Source organism: Abramis brama (assembly GCF_963993115.1).
Source record: "Abramis brama genome assembly, chromosome: 16".
Classification (NCBI taxonomy): domain Eukaryota; kingdom Metazoa; phylum Chordata; class Actinopteri; order Cypriniformes; family Leuciscidae; genus Abramis; species Abramis brama.
In genome coordinates, this window is record NC_139978.1 from 30,853,051 (window position 1) to 30,872,297 (window position 19,247).

Here is a 19,247-nt window from a genome sequence, read left to right on the forward strand (position 1 = left end):
ATTTTATAATTGTACAATGTAATTTCTTTTTTATATTCATAATATTTTTTTAATTATTTTAAAAGCTAAAATGTTTTTTTTTCAAATGTATTTATTTTTAAATTATTTTTAATTTATAATAGACATTCGTTTAAAATAACTTCTGCCATTATAATTTTTAATTAATGCCTCTGTGCAGCATTAAACAGTGTAAATGTGACTTTTTTGTATGCCACTTCAGATGCAGCATTAGTTGATCAACTTTATTCATTAGTGTAGTGTAAACCTGAGAAAACTAAAAGACTGCGATGATTTCTTATTCTTTCACGTAGCTCTGACTGCTTAATTTTACTGAGCCAGTGCTTTTGAATGGGAAATCAGCAGATGCAAAAGAGTGTCAGCAAAAACACATTCACAGCATCATGGTCATCTTTCCCTCTAAACCTGTGTGTAAGTCTCCCTTGAAGAATTGCATAACAAAACCTGTGATGACGCATAGCTGAGCCAAAGGTTGACGAGACGAGAACTTCTTTAGTCTGAACAACCACAATGTCACACTGTTCTTGAAAATAAACTTACATATGACTCAGTTAATTCAATTGTGACTCCAGTACTTGCTGCAAAGGACATTTCTCCCGTTGACCCAATGAAAAAAAACCGTGAGGTTTTCATTTGACAAGTTATATAACCACGTTCCCTGAGGTTGTTACAGCCTGTAGGCTATTTAGCAGGCGGTCATGATCACTTGTGTCTTGTGACATTTGTAAAAGCATAATGAAATGCATTCTTGAACGTTACTGACCTTGATTGTGTCTTCTTTTATTTTGTATGTGACAATAATAGCTTGTTTGAAAATTACTTTATGTTTTAGTCCATCTGTTAAAACTAAGTGTAGATACTTCACTCACTGGAAATAGTAAAATAGGAGTGCAAAATAGTTCCTGATCCACTATAAGTCTTTCCATTATAAGCCATGTAAAAGATGTTTGCAAAGGTGTTCTGAGTAGTTTGGTCACATGACATGCTAATGCTGTTTGGCATCAAATCTTGACTTATCAATGGCAATATTTTTTTAATTGAACACAGCCATGGATGAAATTCGAGAGCAATGACGGAAAAGGAAAATTGAATTACATTTAAATTTAACAGTGAATTATGTAATTGTTTTCTCTGTTTACATTTTTTACCTATATTTTTGCAGTTCTGTTTAGTGACGCTAATTGTGCAGAAATGATACACTCCATCCTTAATCTATCAATGTTTTTTTTGTGTGTTTCAGAAAATAATTTTCCAAAAATGAAAATGAGAATGAACAAATAATGATAAATTTTTGTTGTTTTCCTGAAATATTCCATTAAAGTCACCATGAAACAGAAGTTCTGATAGTCTTTTCTTCCCTACTGTGATGTATATTAGAGTGAAACTCTATCCATGGACTTGATTTTGTCCATGAGGAATTGATTGGATGGTTGTGGTTTTCTATTGGTCGATCTCAGGTGACTCACAGGTTGTCCCACCAGTAAACACATCATCAGAGAAGAGAAGAGATGTAAAATAAAATTAAAATAAAATAAAGATGTGCACGGATAAATCATTTATATTAAATACATACTGCAACATTCAATAAAACAAATAAGAATTTTGATTTCATGGTGACTTTAATACTCAGTTTTTTTGTTGTTTTTTATAGATGTGAGAATCCCTAATTGCCTTTGCAAGCACCACTATGACTTAGTTAAAAGTGCACAGTGATTACTCAGACTACAGTGGGAGGGCAACCCCACCCTGTCATGGAAAGCCTGTCAATGAGCTTGTTGTATAGTGATTGGCTACTTTATGTGTAGGACTGAACCAACATTCTCACATTTAGTGTTAAATGTCAGACAGCAGTGCATGTTAACTGTTTGGAGGCATTGTGGGGGAGAGACGAACAGACTAACTGCAGGCGATGTTGTTGATCTCACAGGTTTCATAACAACAATGGAATCTAGACATGTATATCCTGTTCTTTTGATTTTCAAAAAAAGCATCAATCGCTTCCAATGGCAACGTGTCCCCCACCAGGCAACAACAGGCTCCTGGAAAGGCTCTTATTGTCAAATAGTACAGTCTGAGGGAGTTATTAGTCCCCTGCATGGTAGGGGTTGGTCATGGGACCTTTTGTTTTAGTTACCATGTTATGTCTTATGATCAAGTTCAAACATCTCATTTACCATATGCCTCTCTATAAGCAAATGCCCCCTAACAACCTGAGAGAACTTAATGTAATATGCAGAGGAAATTAAATTTTCCACACCTAAAGTGTTTGGTCTTAACCTACTTCGGCATCTGGGCTCATATGACCAACATTATTTATTTAAAATACCTCCTGCGATTTTACATCATGTTAGACATTCTTGACATTTTTTATCACAAATAAAAACAACAATAAATGTAATCATTTTTATTTAATATTATTTTATTAAGATAAAAGTGTTCTATTTTAATTGCTAAATGTATTCAATTATATATATATATATATATATATATATATATAAATCATTATTTCTATCACAGATGCACCTGATTGGGAAACAAAGAAGTCTTCTTGAAAGAAGTCTCTTTTGCGCACCAAGGCTGCATTCATTTTGATTAAAATGACAGTAAAATCAGTAATATTGTGCAATATTATTACAATTTAAAATAACTGTTTTCTATTCAAATATATTTGAAACTGTAATTTATTTCCATTATGGCAAAGCTGAATTTCCACATCATTACACCAGTCTTCAGTGTCACATGATACTTCAGAAACCATCCTGATATGCTGATTTGCTGCTCAAGAAACATTTATCATTATTATCAATGTTGAAAACATTTGTGCTGCTTAATATCTTTGTGGAAAGTATGATACATTTTCTAGGACTCTTTGATGAATAGAAAGTTCAAAAGAACATCATTTATTTGAAATAGAAATCTTTTGTAACATTATAAATGTCTATACGGTCACTTCTGATCAATGTGTCCTTGCTGAATAAAATTATTAATTTCTTTCAAAATCATCAAAATCAATATAATCTTTCTGACACCAAGCTTTTGAATGGTAGTGTATTGACTGTCACTGCAGAAGTCTCATGTAATGGTTATGGCCATTTGTGCTGATTCAACTTAACTTAAATGATCACAGAGGTCATTTAATTCCATGACTTCTTCACAACTTCCTTTCTGCAACATGCAATGACTTAACAGGCACAGTAAAGGGAAGGGCATAATGGCTTTCTTATCACAGGTCTGGACCTCAGCCAGAGTGAGGGTGGAACAGCGGGTCCAACTCCATCCTGGGTACACCATTATCAGATAGCAGTGATAAAAGTGCATAAAGAGGCTTATTATGTGCCTGTGGTAGACCTCTACCTTCCATATCTTTCAGTTATGCCTCATTGACTTTCAAAACAGTTTTATCCCTGGAGAGTTAAGTGAATAATTATTCTTTTTTCTTTTTAAAAAAAAATGAGGATCACTCTTGTGTTTCAGGGCAGACTACACATGATGCCCTGTATGTGTCTGATTTTTCTAAAAAGAACTGGCTCATACGAGTCATTAGTTCATTATTCAGACTACTGGTTGCGCTGCATGGTTTTGATTCACTTAAAACGACTGATTCATAAGAGTAATTCATTCTGGAATCGGCATACACAGGATGCACTGTGTGCGTTTGATTCACTAAAAAGAACTGGTTCATATTGGTTCATTTTAAAATCAGACTATACTGGTTGTGTTTAACTCCAGTTTTAGACATACACTTGCAAACTTCCTTAAGCATTTCCCCTTGAGGAGGACCTCCGTTGCAACATACTTGGGTAGATATTGCAGAGTATTTTACTATGGTGTTCAATGTGTTATCAAAAATGTACACAAATGCGATTCTTTGTTCATAAAATTTAATTAGGACACAAGGAGAATTCCAAACACGTTTTTGCACCCAAAACGTAGTGGACGCCATTTGTAGGGGCGTTCCAACCGAAAGTGAACAACTGAATTCTTTCACGAAGGGCCTTTCACAAGTCCGTTAGCAAAGGGAATATGCAATGGTCACTTCAAGGAAGTAATTTAATCTTTTATGGTCATGTGACCCAGGGTAACAAGTCCTTGAAATTCATTTTAATCTAGATATGGCGCGAGAGTTGGAGTTAACGTATAAACAGAATAATTCAAGTTGTTTTGTTTTGCTGTGATATATTACACACATTTTCGTCATGCATTTTATACTAAATTCTAAAAAGTTTAATTGATAAGAAATGTCGCTTTACATGTTTAATGCTTAACTTATAAAGTTATGAGCAGATCGGGAACACACACACTCACACATAAAGCATGTTTTAAAAACTTAATTATAAATGGACATTTATTTATATCATATTAGCAGCAATAATAAGATACTCCCATTGTAACTGCCTAGCTTTGTCGCGGTAAAATTCAAGGTGAAGCTTATGAGGAAATTTAATGGTCCTTCATTGCTCCCTTCGCCAGATGCTTTCCAAACGACTTCATTAAGACACACAAGTACCCTTCTCCCTCCAAAGTCCCCACTTCCAAGGCTCTGCCCTTCGGAGTGAGTAGGGCTTAGGGATGCTCACTTCCGATCTGAGTTTGCCCACAGTGTACCACTTCAGGTTGGATGGCACAGACATTAACTTTAGCTTATTTGCCCTCTTGAGTACTGCAACCCTTGCGTAAATGCTTGGGTAAAGTATGTTGATGGCCTCTCTCAAGCTGTTTATTTTCTCTCGTTTGGCTTTCACAGCAAATCAAATGTCCTTGCTGCGAGTCGAGTCTTTCAGCAGTTAGTTTGCTTGATCACCTGGCTCAAGCTGAGTTGAACTCGTTCAGAATAGTAAATTAGCCTGAATGTCATCCCTTTCATTTACTCTTTGCTCCTTTTCTTTATCTTGCACTTCCTCCTCCTGACACTCCCCTGCTGCTCCTCAGAGGTCTTAAGATAAGCTCCACAACACAGCTGAATAAAAAAGCATTTTCTTTTTGCTGAGAGGAGAGAGAGGGGACTGGAAATGAGGGGGAGGTTATCGCCTAATGTCACGAGTTGGATTCAAACCAGTGTTATTTTAGTTACATTTAGATACATTATAGTGTTTTTTTATTAATATTTTGAATTAGTTTTAATTTTTTCGTTGTCCTTTTTTCCTTTTAATTTTTAGCAAATTTTTGGTCATTTGTATTAGTTCTGTCATGACAACTCTCGGAGAGATTGGTACGGTAATAGAGATTGGCATGGTAATGGATATGGCAATAGATCTGCTACACTGCTGCTGCAGAGCAAGTACAGAGACTTGTTACTGGCAATACATTCACAGACATGCTGCTGCTGCACGTGTAACATAAATAACCCCCGTAGCAGATCTATACAGGTGGAGCTGGGGAAGGTGGAGGGTTTCTGAAAGCGCGCTGCTGGCTGCTAACAACACTACCGGTATTTGTTTGAATGTTGAGCCGCAGCTCATTGGCCGCTGATGCAACAACAACCAATCAGCTGTGCGATCTATATATAATGATGTGATCGTTACCAAATGATTTAAAGCCCTATCAGCCTGCAACCTTCTGTTTCATGCCAGAACTAGGTATTTTATTGTTTTTTAAAGGTCTACATTGTTTATATTAATTTTTATTTCAGTTTTAGTTATTTTCGTACATAAAGCTCAAAGAAAATTAGATATGTTTTGTATTTGTTTTTATTACAATTTTTTTTTTAGTTAACTATAATAACCCAGATTTAAACATCACGTGAAGCCCACCAATTTTTTACACATTTAGATGTTTGATTCTTTATGCATCTGTTATCATCTTGTTTATGAACTGCTTGTCAAGTCACATTTATTTCTATAGTGTTTTATACAATAAAGATTGTTTCAAAGCAGCTTCACAGTAATAAACAAGAAAACAACTGTTAATATTTGGCAAAATTCATCAGTTTTGAAATAACTTCAATTTCAGCTTGTATTCACAGCATCCTTTTTTAGTCTTCTCTCATTCATTTGCCTGGGGAAAAAAAGTCAGCTTCGGATTTTATCTGGATTTTTTGTTGCTTTTTTGTTGCTTTTTTAAAGGAAAAGGAAAGAAAAATACTTTTTGTAAAATTAGCCAAATCTCTTTTGGATATTTCTCTTTGGTTTAGCATATGCCTCCCTACTGACTTTGTCTGTACAGCAATAATTAGTATTTATTGCTTCACTGTACAAAGCTGTGCACAATGCAAAGCTGTCCTACAAATTCTTCTAAAATGCCTTTAATAGCATAATATCCAATTACAGCTTTTAGCGGTAAACTTCACACAGTATACTAAGCCAGTTATGTAATCACTGTCACTGTATCCAATTAGCAAACTGAAGAAAGAACCTCCAGTCAGAACAAAGAGTGCATACGTGAGGCCTGTGCCGTGTTGGATACGGCCCTAATCCTGTTCTCTAAGCCCTTAATTAAAATGATCGGAAATGGAATTTTGACCCCCAATAATTCTTTGGAACTGTTAAAAAGTTTAAAAGTTAAGTTTCTACTTCAAAATGCTTCATGGATGCTTTATGGCATCCTCTCTGTCAATTCGCTGATTGCATGGAAACGTTTTGGTGTTTCAAAAAGCTTTTGATAGTATTTAATCAGTATGGTCTGAAAAGTGTTTTACCCAAATTTGGGGTCGATCAGGTGAGAGCTGTACGAAGAAAGTTTCCACTATCAGCATACTTAATCGTTATCATCATAGTTCAATGAGTCAGTGTTTCCCCATAGTTCCTCATAGTTCCAACGGACATTAGCAAACAGCATCGCAAAGTTGTGTGGTTGGAGCGGAAGCTTTCCACCTGTGGTTAAAAGCATATTTTCTTGTTTGCATGACTCGTGGACCTAATAAATCCTTATCTTCTTGAGCAAAACAAACAAGTTGACATTCAGTACACTCAAAAAGAAGAGTGTGCGTGCTCTAGTATGAAGGAGCCTATGATTAAATATGAAAATAAAGCAGAATAACTCAGAAAAATGAGAATTAGTCCTCAGATGGCATGTCCATAATTTATAGCATAAATTCGGGAAAAGTAAGATCTCAAAACGGATTATAGTAATAAGAAGTTATTACTGTATTCCCTCACCTGGGTGACATCATTAACCAACTTACTTTTTTGTGAAATAGTCGTGACTAGCAAGTTGAATTCTTCAACGATGCATTGTACTATGGTAGTTAAAGCTACACTGTGTAATTTTTTAAGTTGATTCTTAGCAAAAAACACTTTGTTCTTTCAAAATGATATGTGCTCATTGTGTAATTACTTCTACCAACTAATCAAGTATTCTCGTAAGCGTAGAATCTGCCATTTAGAATACATACGAGCGAGTCGCTCGAATGGCGGCAGCCATGTTGCGCCTCCATCTTGAAAATACATTAGCCAAAGAGGGACATACCTGGAAATTCAAGCTTCGCCTTTCGCGTTTTTACACTCAGTGGCACCGTGACGAATGCGAGGGGGAGATTACTCACGACTGCCGGCAGATTTGAAATAATACGGCCACCGTAGGAGTTAAAACGCCCTCGGAATGGGAGGGGCTAGAAAGTAATGTTCAGTTGGTAGTCATAAACAATTTCACCGCTAGATGGAAGAAAATCCTACACAGTGTAGCTTTAAGCAGCGAGTTACATCGTTGTATGGGAAACGCACCCAAGAGCGTTACTGATAGTCTGGGAAAAGAGGTGCTGCAACAATGTAAAAATATGTGAAAAAAATGTGTTTTTTGAACATTCAAGCATGAAACCTATTCCGAAAACAAAAACAAGACTCTGTAAAAGGGCATAATATTGGCTCTTTAATGAATCTGAGGTAAAGAGAATTTGTATTATGTTCTTTAAAACTCATGTTTGCCATTCTCAGTTAAAAATCTAAAAGCTAAAATGTACTTTAATGGTTGATGGCTCTAGAGGTTTTGAGAGAATGACCCCATAATGTTGAGACTCTCTTCAATCAGTTTCCTAAATTGATTGTGTTTATTACCGGACAAATCAGTCTGAATATTCAGGGTGTCGTGTGCCCCTCGGTGCCTGCGGGTGGATACAGTACAGCCACTGTTTACAAGCACAGACCCTGGACTCATAGCAACCGCAAAAAGAAGAACGACAAGAAGAAGAGATAGATAAAGGGAGAGAGCGAAAGTGAGGATAGGTTTTTAAAGTGTTATGGTGATAGAAACTTAAGTGTTTTCTGTTCTCTGTCCTCTTAATATCTGGCACATGGTCACATATCTTTAATACCTTTAAAGGGCACTTGCCTCTTCTGAGAGCCCTTCATAATCCGTGTCTTTTCCACTGTCAGTGCCACATCATTTGTTTGTGCTTCTTACAATGAGACTATTGTTCTTAACTAAATAATAGAATAATGTCATATGCTGTATGTTAAACATTAAGTTTTATGTTTCAAGGGAGTGTGACGATTGTGGGGCTTGCAGTTCGGACAGACTCTGCCCTGGGCTTGTTGTTATATATAATACCGTATAACTTTCTAGATATTTACGTAAACCAGATGTTGAGATTGACCATAACTTGCATTAGATGCTTTGCTAAATACAAATTACTGAAATATTTGTTTAGCCATTTCTCAGACAGTTAAATAATGACTTGTGTATCAATAAATCATCTTATATTGACACTGCTTATATAATAATTTGGCTTTATTATAAAAGCAGTTATTCAAGTATATTCATAGACACACGATTTTTCAAAAGTTTGGGATCAGTACGATTTTCTTTTTAAATAGTAATTTTATTTAGCAAGGATTCATGAAATTGATCAATTAAAAAAAGACAGGTAAAACATTTATAATGTTACAAAACATTTCTGTTTCAAGTAAATGAGCACCAAATCAGCGTATTAGAATGATTTCTGAAGGATCATGTGACACTGAAGACTGGCGTAATGATGCTGAAAATTAAGCTTTGCCGTCACAGGAATAAATTATATTGTTAAAATAGAAAACTAATATTTTAATTTGTAGCAATATTTCATATTACTGTGTTTTTTATCGAATAAATGCAGCCTTGGAGAGAATAAAATGTACTGACCCTAAACTTTTTAATGATGGGTAACATGAGCTGACATAAAACGTTTTAAAAATGTATTCTTTTATTTATAATAATCCACAAGAGGCAACAACACACCCCTTAACTATAGTTAAATCGCTCTACTGCATGACCCCTTGTGTCTAAGTGCTTTATTTGATCTTAATGTTCCATGATGCATCTGGCTAGTGATCGTATATTTAAATACTGTTCCATGAGTAAGCTTTGTGATGTATGCCCTTTTCTAAGTGTAACATATTTTATAGCCTCTATGTTGATTGTTGGTCAGTGCTTACGCATTATTGACAATAAGGTTAATGACACAAGGAGGAGGTTGTGTTTTTGCATGAACTCAACTGGGATGGATTGTTTCACTCGAAGTGGATTGTGTAATAGATCTGGATTGCAGTCTTAGGTCGAACTGACATGCAGGTGTTAGACGCTTCTCAGACAGCAGCTGGTTATCAGGAGCAAACATCCACACTTTCGCTGGGTTTTACCCGTTTTCCCTCTCTGCAGACCCACTGATATAAACGTGCTGGCACAGAACGAATGGCACTTTAGACTCACAGGCTGCTCTTGACTCTGAATAAGGGCTCGGTCTCACAGTTTGTTTATGCAGACGGTCTGAAAGACCATTATTCCTCATTTACACAGACTGTGAGGCCCTGCACTCTGTCTGCTGACTTTACGACGCACCGTTTATTCAGTGCTGTGGCTGCAAACACACACTTAGGTGGTCACAAGATCAACTTAAAAACATTCTGCATTGTCTCGATGAGAATGCCTGAAATCAATCTTTCACTGAGGGTGTGTAGTTTCTGCACCTCTATAGCTTTACAAACAGAATTGCAAAGATTAACCAAAGTTAAAGTCAGTTCAACCTAGATGATCAATAATGCACAATTTCTGTTTTAAAATATTTTTTATATTTTCAGAACAAATATTGTGTAAAAATGATGTTTCATGCGTTCAAACATTTGTGGTCGGTCACCTAAATATTAAAATTCTGTCATCATTTACTCACCCTCATGTCGTTCCAAATCCGTAATACTTTCGTTCATCTACAGAACACAAATGAAGATATTTTTGATTAAATCTGAGCTTTCTGTCCCTCCATTGACAGCTCAACTGACACTTTGACGCTTCAAAAAGTTCATAAAGACATTGTAAAACTAATCCATATGAATTGAGCAGTTTAGTCCAAATTTTTTGAAGAGACTCACTTTATATGATGAACAGATTTAATTTAGACTTTAATTCACATATAAACTTTCATCATCTCACACATCAGTTGTGGTAAACAGAAGCTCAAGCATGTTAACTTGTGTGAGAACCAATGAGGTTCATTCTCTCGTTACGCAGCACGTTTGAGCTTCAACAAGAACCAATGAGGTTTGTTCTCGCATGTCAAGCAGGTTCGGTTGAGCTTCTATGTGTTCTCTGATCAATGTTTATATTCAATGTTTAGGTATTATCAACTGGCCAGAATTTTGAGATCGCAGTAGACGTGAAGGACTATAATGCGTTAAGAGCTCGCTCAAGTACTGAGGAGATAAACCATTTAGTGCTTTGTAAGTAGTTATAAATTTATAAGTTGTTTAATAGGGAGCCAATGCAGTGTTGATACAGCGGGGCTAATACGGTCATACTTTCTGGTTCTAGTGAGAACTCCAGCTGCTGCGTTTTGGACCAGCTGTAGTTTGTTTATTAAGCGTGCAGGGCAACCACCCATAAGAGCATTACAATAATCTAGCCTTGGGGTCATGAACGCATGAACTAACTGTTCCGCATTTTTCATTGCAAGCATATGTCATAATTTAGATATATTTGATGGGTATAAGATGGAAGAATGTTGTTTTACAGATGCTAGAAACGTGGCTTTCAAATGAAAGATTGGTATCAAAGAGCACACCCAGGTTCCTAACCGACGACGAAGACTTGACAGAGCAGCCATCAATTGTTAGACAGTATTCTTGGTTAATACGTGCAGATACGTGCACTGTCATACTAACTAGAACATTCTCCTTCCCTTCCCATCCTCTGGTTGACAGGACGAACATCAATTCTGAGCCAGACCTCTGCTTTCCACACGGTCCACATGACTGAGCCACGCAGCAGCGCTGAACAGCAGACCAACACCTGTGTTCTTGGTTAAAACAAGGTAAACCCTAATTGCGTCATACTTTATTAGCAGAGCCACACATGTACTGCATTTACAAGCCACTCAATTACTCTGGCAGGATATCCTGTGGTCTGTGTCAGGCTCCTTTGCAAATCTGATGGTTTACGGCTGGACACGGCCTGAGGACATTATTTACATAAACTCAGCTAATGGCTGTAAACTAGTCTTGTGTAACTTTTAACTCTTTATTGCTTCATGTAGATGTCATCAGCCAATGAGAATGGAGTCAGCGGGTCTAGCAATAACAGTAGAGAGAAAACATACAAAAAGGTAAATTGTTTTTCATTATTGTTTTCTTTATATCTACAATATTTTGTTTTCATGGAGAACCCATTATTATAAAATATTACTTTTTTTGTATTTAAAAAGCACCGTTTTTTAATTGTCTATTATTTTTCATTTGTATAGGATGTATGCATTTTTTTACATTTGATTGGTTTATAAATATTAACCACAATAGCTCCTTGTCAATGATGTTGTTTACACCTAATATATAGATCAATAGATCTACAGTTGACTAAAGCCTTCGCAAAAGTAAAAGTAAATTAAAATGAGCAAGAAATTAGAAAATAAAAAAATGCAAGAATGTGACGAGACAAGAGGCTGTTTTTTTATGGATGTCAATGGAGGAGAGCTGAATAAACCGCTTTTGTTAGGAAATAGCTAATCATTTAATGAATCGACAGCCCATCGGCTAATCTTCAACATGTTTGCTCTTAAACATTAATTTAGGATTGATCTATTTTTAGAGTTTTAAGGCTGTATGTGATTGGTTATCAAGGCATACCTGATCCAAGTTAGCTGTTATGTTTTTTCCAATCGTAGAGCCACGGACCCTCATACCTCCCAAAAATAAGACCATCTCTGCTCAGAATCATGCAGTCAGTGTGAAATGTGTTTTGACTGGAAATGATATCGCTGACGACATACAGCCAATGAGAGATACAGGGCTAGGTAAAGTTCATGGGGATGAGTCATAGGCCTGCTACAGAATATCAGCAAGCATGGCTTCTGCAAGCAACCATTCTCTCCTTCATATTCTTCTTTTTTTCTTTTTCAATGCAAATCAGCGCACAGACACCTTGGATCACAAGCTTTTGTGTGCATCATTTTAACAAGAAGAAATTCAGTCGCGAGAACTCCTGTCTCACACATGATCTTGCATTATTTTCCCGCGCGTGTTCGGTTGTGAAAGGTAGTTCTCAGTGATTCTTCCTATTGAAACGTTGTCCGATCCGATGTGAGAAGAACAGCGATCCGACGACATTCAGCGTGTACCCGGCATAACCCATTTGTATATAAAACAAAAACAAAAACTCACTTGTGATTGAATTTTCCAAGGCATTGCCTCTGAATTCATGACTATGTACATCTGTGTTTCGCTGCATGTTGATAAAACACAGAAAAAGATCAACAAATTGTCCGCCAACACCTCTGTTCAGTTAAGAATGAGCTACTTTTTTTCCATTCACGTTATTGTCAGTTTGTCCAATGACGAGTTTACCATGTTGATAATGTCCACCCTTCTAAATGTTGGTATCAACAGAGGCCTATCAATGAACTTTCCAAAATTCCAAGATTTGATGGTTTTGTTAGACCTTTTCATGTTATGGCTGATCTAATACTTCCAGTGAACCTTGCTAAAGAGTTTTGACCTGCACATATGTCATTTGTTTAACCGAAGGAGATTTATTTAGTCTGCATCTAAAAATGACCTCAATAAAGCCAAATAAGAGCAGGTTTCACAATTACTCGATACTAATTTGTTTTGCTTTTTATTACCGATATTGTCTCAGACTACTTCATCTGCCCTGAAAGGAGCCATCCAGCTTGGCATTGGTTACACCGTGGGGAATCTGACCTCAAAACCTGACCGAGATGTGCTCATGCAGGACTTCTATGTGGTGGAGAGTGTGTTTTTACCCAGGTATGGACAGAGGACGCTGCCTGTGCATATTGCTATTTTGTCTATGTCGATGTCAAAGTGGTCTGGTCTTCTCAAATTCTCAAATATTGTATTTCGTGTGGGTCATCTGCTCTCCGTTTTTTTCCCCAAATAGGGAAATCTTAACATCAGGACATCTTGCAGTGATTAATCACGCACTAAAGAGAGTGTATCATGAGAACTAGGAACTTGAGCTCATGCTAAATCCTGCACAGTTGATTCTTGCACAAATGATTCCCAAAAGACCAATTTTAGTAAGCAGAGAATATACAAGATTCAAAGGGATGCCACTGATCCACTAGCCTGACTTCCTTATTTATAGAGTCTGATTCTCTCACTGGGGATTGCACTCCAGTTGCATGCGCTCGCCCTCAGTTTGAACCAATTTGACAATGTGTGGTTGTGTACTACTTACAATATTTTGCATGTACTTTGTGATGAAGCAAAATTCTTTATGCAACGTTTTAATACAAATTTGCATACTGTGAATAATATACTCTATGCATAGAAGGGGTGTGCAACAAATATTATTATCTGTATCTACAGTTTATTGGGTATGATGACATTTATTTGTATTCAGTTAAAATCAGAAGAGGACAAGTTGGTTAAAACTAAAAGAATTTAAACTTTAAAGCACGTTTATTATTCATACACTACCATTACCCAAACGTTTACAGTCAGTAATATTTGTGTCTCTTATACTCACCAAGGCTGCATTTATTTGATCAAAAATATAGTAAAACAGTAATATTTTGAAATATTATTACAATTTAAAATAACTATTTTTTATTTTAATATATTTTAAAATGTAATTTATTCCTGTGACGGCAAAGCTGAATTACTCCAGTCTTCAGTGTCACATGATCCTTCAGAAATAATTCTAACATGCTGATTTGCTGCTCATTTATTTCAGGACTCCTTGATGAATAGAAAATTAAAAAGAATTTAATGCATGCTGAATAAACGTATTCATTTCTTTTAAAAAAAAAAACTTACTTAGTAAAGATTTATGCTTAACAAATGTAGGCTAGTACTGTATGTATACTCACATGCTTTAGATGCATTTGGAATGACAATTGAATAAAATTAAATGACAAGCTCATGATTCTCATTACAGCAGTAATTTTCTAAAAACACATAACTATTTCATTTGATTATGGCTCTATTAGGCTTATCTATATAAGAAAAAAAAATGAAATTTTCAGTGATGAACATCACAGGCATTTTTCATAGAAGTTAGATTATTATTACAGAGAATGCTCAGACTTTGATATTATTGTTGACCTTATAGGCATATCATTAAATTGTAATTTTATGTGTTGATTGAAATATTTGATGATATAATCAGTAATTTAAAAGAATTATATTACTCAGAAGTATTTGTTATTCATTCGATTCATTTTATTAATTCTAAAGTCATTATTCATGCTTTTCAGGATAAGGTAATCAGGCGCATCCAATACTACCAAAATAATATTAATACATTAGTATGCTATTCTGAACATTGTCTGCATTGCAGAGAGGCAGAGGGAAATGACTCATATGTCTACGAGACAGATTTGCACATGCTGAAGCCCCATTTTTCAGAGTTAGGTCCGTCGTCTGCCCCTCATCTGCCCGCTATTGTTTTAGTTCTTAGAGACGAGCTCTAATGCAGAGGTCAGTTGGACATTTTGTATTGGGTTACACAATGGGCACGGATTGGGGTTTATCCTTTAATAGTGGGACATCGTCTGCAACAGCTAATGCTCAGAACTTATTCAATTGCCCTGAAAAAACAACAACTCTCTAATCCACTTGTTATGTGGGATCACAGGCACTTTTTGTTTAGCGGTATTTTGAGTGATTATGACATCATCTGTCCATTTTAAGTCACACGTTTAGGAATTATTCAAATGGGGTTAATCCAAATACTAATGACCTGCCTCGTAATAAAAAAGGTGAAAAGTGGGTTACAGGATTTTGTTTCCCCCAGGGCTTGCTTTCATTTCATAATGTGTAACTGATGTGACTGACCCTGGTCTTTAGTTTGTGTAATCGTTAGTAGAGTAAGACTAGGACCTCCTTGTCCTCAGGCATTGGTTACTGTTGTGTGTCTCTGGAAAAGAGTACCTCTGGTGTTTACTGCTGGTGGGTCACATTGCAACAAGGACATGCTCAATGGGGCTCAGAAAGATCAAATGTGTCTCTGTTCCTTGGGCATAAAGAAGCATTTAGGTTGGGTAACAGTTTCTCACAATTTCTGGTCCTCTTACAGGATTATGTTTACAGAGAGAAACCAGATTCTGCCCAGAAGCCTCTTGTGTTAGGGAATGTGATGATCATTAATGAAACAAACAGTTGATTCACATATATGCTTTGTTTATTGTGATACCTTAAGCAAATGCTTTCACTTTTGCAGTGAAGGAAGCAACCTGACTCCAGCGCATCATTATCCAGACTTCCGTTTCAAGACGTACGCACCACTGGCTTTCCGCTACTTCCGCGAGCTGTTCGGGATCAAGCCAGATGATTACTTGGTAAAACACGATTTTCAATTTTTCTTCATTGATTTTGGCTACTTTTTTTTTATTAAAGTCAACATGAAATACACTGCCGTTCAAAAGTTTGTAATATACACTGTACAAAAAAAGTTGCTGCCTTAAATTTTTAAGTACAATCAACTTGGATATTTAAGTCATTTCAGCTTAAATTACATTAAACGGACTTAAAAAAAATTGTTGAATCTTGTATAACTTTGTTGTCATAACTTATTGATCATATCATTTTTTACAATGTATTTCAGTATATTTATAATAATATTTCACAATATTTCTGTATTTCAATATATTTATAATAATATTTCACAATATTTCTGTTTTTACTGTGTTTTTGATTAAATAAATGCAGCCCTGGTGAACATAAGAAACTTAATTCAAAATAGAAACTTAAATCTTATTTTGAACTGTTCATCATTGCAAAGCATGAATGAACGGCTATGACTGTAATTGAATGCAATTTTCACCTCCTTATTAATGCCAAGATTATTACGTGTCCCATTCCCTAAAAGTTCCCTCTGTCTGAGCCATAACAAAGCATCTTTGTGTGAATTAAAGTTCAGTGCCTGCTTACATCAGGCGCCAGTAAGAGTGACCAAGAGCACTGCTGACCACTGATGAACTTTACCGCTGAATCTTGCCAACTGTGACTGGCAGGAACTCAGAATCTACGTCCTCATTTCTAAATTCCCAGCAGGGATTAGCGGTTCGGTTTGATGTGTTCTCGCTATGTAAGATGCGTCCTGGCACATTGCGATGAGGTGTTGGAGGTGTACGTTTCCCTGCACTGCAACACATCTCGCAGCCACTGCAGTGTCTCTGCAGCATCTCTGCAGCTCTCATGCAGTTTAATCTGCGTGTTTGCGTATGTGAGTCAGGCTGGATGATGCTGATTAGGCATATGATCTCAGTCAAGCTGTTAATTGCCTCCTCTGCACTTTGACATCTAATGGCCGGGTAATTAGCCCAGCAGAGCGGTATCAATCCCAGGTGCCTGATTGTCTGGTCTTCCCATGTAATTTATGAGCCTGCATTATATCATCCTCTGTTATGAATCTATTGTGTGCCTCCTTGACCTTGCATTGCACAAAAATGTTAATTATATAGTGTGTGCTATGCGGAAGCTGGGTTTTATGATGTCCCTAATGATAAGGGAATACCTTTTTACATAATACTATTCAAAACTACCTTTTTTACATTCTTTAATTTGCATAGGAAAATGGGAGTTCCTTATTTGCATTTACTATGGATACACTTAAGCATTCCGTAAAATCTGCATGAATTGATCTAAGATGGAGTGAAATCTATTTAAGTTTAGAAGTTCTTGTAGCTCAACAGGTACCCATAATAACATCACACGTTAAAAAGTTTGGGGTCAGTAAGAATTTTTGTTATTTTAAAAGTCTCTTATGCTCACCAATACTACATTTAGGCCCTGTTTACACCTGGTATTAAGATACGTTTTGGTCGATCGGATCTTAAGTGGACGACGCGAAATACAGACAAACGGGGTCTAAATCGTTTTGAGCTTAATTGTCTACTTTCGATCACTTCCAGAGGTAGTCGAAAACACATTCGACCAGATTGCTTGCGTAGTGTAAATGCTCATGTGGTCGAATGGGTTTGAACAGCCACAAAAGGCCGCCTACTGTCCGCCTACTGTCCGCCTACTGACTTTCGTAAACATTACGGGAAGCGCGCTAGCCAGACGGGTTTAAACTTTGTCGGCTGAAGACCCGAGTTTGGTTTGAAGACGAAAAATGTACCAAGCACAATGTTCTCATTGTGGGATACAGTATTCCATGCAGGGTGCTCTGCTGTATTTTGGCAAATTAAGTAGGTCAACCAGGTATATCATGGGCTATGTTTGAAATAGCATATTAACATACTACTTTTACTGTTTCTGCAGTATGTAAGTACAGTATATACCAAGTTTAGTCATGGAACTCTTTCATGCCGCTGATTCTCTGTCTCATCGCTGGTTGTTCAGCCAATCAATCGCTTCTTCCCATCTATGCTCGCCTATATTTTTTCCGATCCGACTAGATTGAGCTCAGTCTGCGCACTGTCACTATTTATTTAGTAGTAGGCAGTATACAGCACAGTGTATACTGTATACTATATTAACAGTAATCTATTCCAAACACAGACATGCATACAGAAAATCTGCATACTTGTGCATACATAATGCAAAAATGATATGTGTTGTTTTGTGTTATGCTAGCAGTGTAGTCTTTATACACTAGCAGTGACCACAATATATTGTGTTTTCTAAGTCCTTTAGTACAAGGGTAAACTTCAAAATGTAGATGGTTTGCACTATAACTGGGTATATGTACAGCACTAGGTATAAGGAATGAGGAAAGAAAATGCAAGACTAAAATACAGTAGGAAATGGTTAGGCTAAAGATGAAAGAATGTGATTGAAGTTTACTCCTCTGAGTATGTTGTGTAAATTTTTTGTAATTATGCAGATAGGCCAGAGGAAGTGCAAGCTAATTAAGAAGCCACACACACGCGGGATGACACGCAGTCCAAATGCTAATGTCCATGTGTTTGGGCTGGAAGTACAACGTGACTGTTGACTTTCATTAGGCAGGCCTTGAATATGAGTGTCTGGCCTCAGTTCAACACTGTCCTCATGCTGCTGCTGCGTCCCGGCCTCCTCAGGGAACACCGCCAGAAAGGGCAGTAGAAATGTTTGCTTTAAGACCTCATAATGTTTGGGATTTTTATGCAACCCTAATTAAACCACAGGACTTCCTGGCAGTAATAATCTGGTCTTTCAGTGTGTAAGGCAAACTGTTTTTTGGACAGTAAAACACAGTACGGCAGGCAGTCAATTTGGTGATGTTTTTATAATTCATGTTTTATGAGTAACTCGTTTCTTTTGAATTTCTTTTGAGTATTGTTGCCAGTTTAGCACAAATATGAATTGGTTATTAGGTTTTTCATATATTTAAAAACAGATAAAAATAGATGCTCTTTCATAAAAGTCCCAGAGTACCTCATTATAAGTTGCACACACTGTAGTCTTGTACGTTTCAGACACCTTCTGCTCTTGATGATTGTATAGCGCGCAACAAGACCGCCCACTTTTTCAGCAGCCTTAGTTTCCATTCATTTTCTTCATAGGGATTAAAAAAAAAATCTTCAATAAGCAATGAACCAAATTACAATCCATTACAATGTGATTTACATCCAAATTTTTTAAAAAATAGGCACTTGTGTACTTGAATTCTATTGATGAAATGATCTGCTCATCCCATGAAGCATTGCCATTGACAATTACATGAAATATCGATGGTACAAAATATATCTATATATATATTATATTTTATTTAGTAATATAGTATGTATATAAACGCCTCTTTCAGACTATGTAAGGAATAAGTAAGTTTATCTGCTGCAAGAACAGCTCCTTTTGAAATAACTTTTGAAATAACTGAAATCATTTGGTGAAGTGATATGGAACTGTAATGCGGTCAAGACCTGCCTGGAATTACTTAAGCCA

The 19,247-nt window shown here is 36.4% G+C and overlaps 1 protein-coding gene across 1 annotated transcript in view; it reads left to right on the forward strand.

Moving 5' to 3' along the window:
• Window positions 1–19,247, forward strand: part of pip5k1bb (phosphatidylinositol-4-phosphate 5-kinase, type I, beta b) — a 45,018-nt gene that overhangs the window by 4,041 nt on the left and 21,730 nt on the right. The window contains exons 2-5 of the mRNA XM_084138587.1: window positions 11,121–11,230; window positions 11,453–11,521; window positions 13,048–13,178; window positions 15,598–15,715. Coding sequence (XP_083994713.1) covers window positions 11,453–11,521; window positions 13,048–13,178; window positions 15,598–15,715 — 318 coding nt within the window. The 5' untranslated portion in view covers window positions 11,121–11,230. The remainder of the gene's footprint in view (window positions 1–11,120; window positions 11,231–11,452; window positions 11,522–13,047; window positions 13,179–15,597; window positions 15,716–19,247) is intronic.